Below are 3,049 nucleotides of genomic sequence, written 5' to 3'. Positions count from 1 at the left end.
AGGGGAAGAAGAGAAAAGGAAGGGGGTAGGACCGAGTGCACAGAGGAGATGGGAGAACCGGGGAGGGGGGCGGGGGTTGTGACCGTGGGGATCTGTGGAAGCGAAGCAGCGGGGATGTAAAATCAATAAGATATACGGGCCGATTGCGAATGCAAAGCCAAAGGGGAGGAAAGAATAAAGAGAAAGAAAAGAATATTAAATCGCGGGGGAATGAGAAAATAAACCCGCAAAAGGGAGAGGAGGGGGCCAGGGCGCCTGTTACGGCGTGGGTGGGGTTGACAAGAATAGAGTACATTATGCAGTTCATTTAGTTAACAAGTGAAATAATGAGGAAGCGTGCAGAGTGAATGCCAAGAGAAAAGGCACAAAAACCCTATTGAGAGGCCCCGGCCGCTCCTGGCGTAGCCCATCACATGGCAATAGTCCTATTTAAGCAGCGCCGCCGGCGCCTTTCAGCACCACTAGGGCTGGCCAGCACCCCGCGCTCTCTGGGCGGCGCCCGCGGCGTCCGCGCCTCCAGCCTTGGCCTCCGCGGCTGCTTTCAGCCTTCCAGGCGGACGCAGCTTCTGGCGGCCGCGGCCGGGGGAAGCCCGCAGAGAGCCGGGAGGTGTGCGGGGCTCAGGGCGCGGGCTGGCGGCGGAGCGGCCGCGCGCTGGGGCCATGCCGCGTTCCTTCCTGGTGGACTCGCTGGTGCTGCGCGAGGCTGGCGAGAAGAAGGCGCCCGAGGGCAGCCCGCCGCCGCTCTTCCCCTACGCGGTGCCCCCGCCGCACGCGCTGCACGGCCTGTCTCCCGGCGCCTGCCACGCGCGCAAGGCCGGGCTGCTGTGTGTGTGCCCGCTTTGCGTCACCGCCTCGCAGCTGCATGGGCCCCCCGGGCCGCCCGCGCTGCCGCTGCTCAAGGCGTCCTTCCCGCCCTTCGGCTCGCAGTACTGCCACGCGCCCTTGGGCCGCCAGCACTCGGCCGTGTCGCCCGGGGTTGCACACGGCCCGGCCGCCGCCGCCGCCGCTGCCGCCGCGCTGTACCAGACCTCCTACCCGCTACCCGACCCCAGGCAGTTCCACTGCATCTCCGTGGGTAAGCGGCACCTCGAAACCAACCGGGGATGAGGGGTAGAGGGAGCCTGGTCGTTCTGGGGTGGGTGAGGGTCGTATCGGGGGCCCTGGAGGGTGGGAGGTTGGCGCTCAGGAAGGCGCGCGAATGGAAGGCCGCGACAGGATGTCCTGGAGAGAGCCCCCAAAGGGGAGTGAGGGCTGGGATACTCCATCAGGGGGTGCCAGGGCCCGGTGACTCCACGAAGATCAGACTCAAGGAGGCGCCTGTGATCACGCTGCTGCGGATCGTATTGGGGAGAAGAGGTGGGTGAGAGATCAGAATCCCGGGACTTTCTAGCTGTCGCCTAGCAGGGGATAGGACCCACAGTGCTGGGGTCTGACCGCTTGCCTCTCTGCACCCCGTCCGCCCCCCAGACAGCAGCTCGAGCCAGCTGCCCAGCAGCAAGCGGATGCGCACAGCCTTCACCAGCACGCAGCTACTGGAGCTGGAGCGCGAGTTCGCCTCCAATATGTACCTGTCCCGCCTGCGCCGCATTGAGATTGCGACCTACCTGAATCTGTCAGAGAAGCAGGTGAAGATCTGGTTCCAGAACCGCCGGGTGAAGCACAAGAAGGAGGGCAAAGGCAGCAACCACCGAGGAGGCGGCGGAAGCGCGGGTGCCGGCGGGGACGCACCGCAAAGTTGCAAGTGCGCTTCGCTCTCCTCAGCCAAATGCTCGGAGGATGACGACGAATTGCCCATGTCTCCGTCCTCGTCCGGGAAGGACGACCGGGATGTCACTGTCACTCCTTAGGCGCGCGCCTGCCTAGGTCGCCCACCCCACGCCCTCCCTGCGTCTCAAAGACTTGCCCCTGGTTCTCGGACACCCCACTGCCAAACAGCCCCCACGCACAGATTTGGCGCCGCTTTGCGGAGGTCGCAGGTCCTGGGCGGCTGCGAGAGCTTGGCAGGGATCTGATGCTTGTATCCCCGCCCCAGGGCCTGCCGCCATCCGAGGCATACTCCAAACTGTGAACGCTGCGTGCGCTCGCGTCCGCCTCCGGCGCGCAGCCAGCGGCCCCCGCGAGCTCGCCGCCCAACCCAGCGCCTTGCTGGCCGCCAGCGCCTGCTCGCCTGCCCTCTCTGGGTTGGTTCGGGTTTCCCTTGCTTCCTCTACTCTCCGCCCGCTGTCAAGTTCACCCTTTCACACCTTGGATGCCCCTTTGCCACCCCACCCCACCCCCACCTTTAAAACAAAACGAAACAAAACTTCTTTCTCTCGCTCCCCACCTCTTTCCTGTGGTTTTTAATCCAACTCTCTCACACACACACTTATAAATTCCTTTTTTTTTTTTTTTTAATTATTTCCTTTTCTTGCCCTTACTAGGGAGCTTCCTTGAAGTGCAGTCGGTCTGTTTGTGCGCGGATCAGGCCCCCGTGTACGCAGCCTCCGCGACTCCTCCCGCAGGAGAGAAAAGGTGTCGCCCATGGTATTCGTGCCGGGGGAAAACCGATTCACTTTGTTTCCAACACACTGTGCACGACCCCAACCCAGGCCCACCTCTCCCCCTCTGCCCGCCTCTGGCGTCCCTCTCATTCACCACCACCCCCCCAGGCCCCTGCCACCCCGGCCTAGTTATGTAATTGTTCAGTCTCTGTAATACCAGAAGATATTTATTTATTTATTTATGTACAAAATTTTAAATAAACTTTTTTTCTTCTTAGAAATGCCCGTGGCTCTGGACCCTGAGGCCTCCGCTCAGGAAAGGACAGGGCCCGACCTGGGTTGGGTCACCCTTCTCCGGCTGGGGCGGCTCGGACTGGGGTATCCGGTCCGAGCCCTGCTCCTAACCCGGTGCTCGCCAGTCCCTCCCCGCATCCACAGCCCCGCGGGGACCCCACTGAGCCGCCGGTCTCCTCTCCAGTGGGGCCTCGCGCACACGCGCTGGGGCGCGCAGGAAGCCAAGCTGGCGCCTCAGCTCCGACTCCCCGGGCATCCGCCTCCTCCCGGGATGC

The 3,049-nt window shown here is 63.2% G+C and overlaps 1 protein-coding gene across 2 annotated transcripts; it reads left to right on the top strand.

Annotated features, from left to right (window-relative positions):
- The first annotated feature begins 660 nt into the window (after positions 1 to 660).
- On the top strand, positions 661 to 2,783 carry GSX1 (GS homeobox 1). 2 transcript variants are annotated; one of them, XM_037800498.1, is made up of 3 exons: positions 661 to 1,075; positions 1,468 to 1,863; positions 2,421 to 2,783. In XM_037800498.1, the coding sequence occupies exons 1-2, from the start codon at positions 661 to 663 to the stop codon at positions 1,845 to 1,847; spliced, it is 795 nt and encodes a 264-aa protein (XP_037656426.1). In that variant the 3' UTR covers positions 1,848 to 1,863; positions 2,421 to 2,783. The 2 variants fall into 2 exon arrangements, with proteins under 2 accessions (XP_037656426.1, XP_037656425.1); XM_037800497.1 differs by lacking the exon at positions 2,421 to 2,783 and having other exon boundaries at positions 1,468 to 2,359.
- The last annotated feature ends 266 nt before the right edge of the window (positions 2,784 to 3,049 follow it).

This window comes from Choloepus didactylus, chromosome 12 (genome assembly GCF_015220235.1).
Source record: "Choloepus didactylus isolate mChoDid1 chromosome 12, mChoDid1.pri, whole genome shotgun sequence".
Taxonomy (NCBI): domain Eukaryota; kingdom Metazoa; phylum Chordata; class Mammalia; order Pilosa; family Megalonychidae; genus Choloepus; species Choloepus didactylus.
The sequence above is the reverse complement of the archived record's forward strand: the minus strand, read 5'-3'. Positions and strand labels throughout refer to the sequence as shown.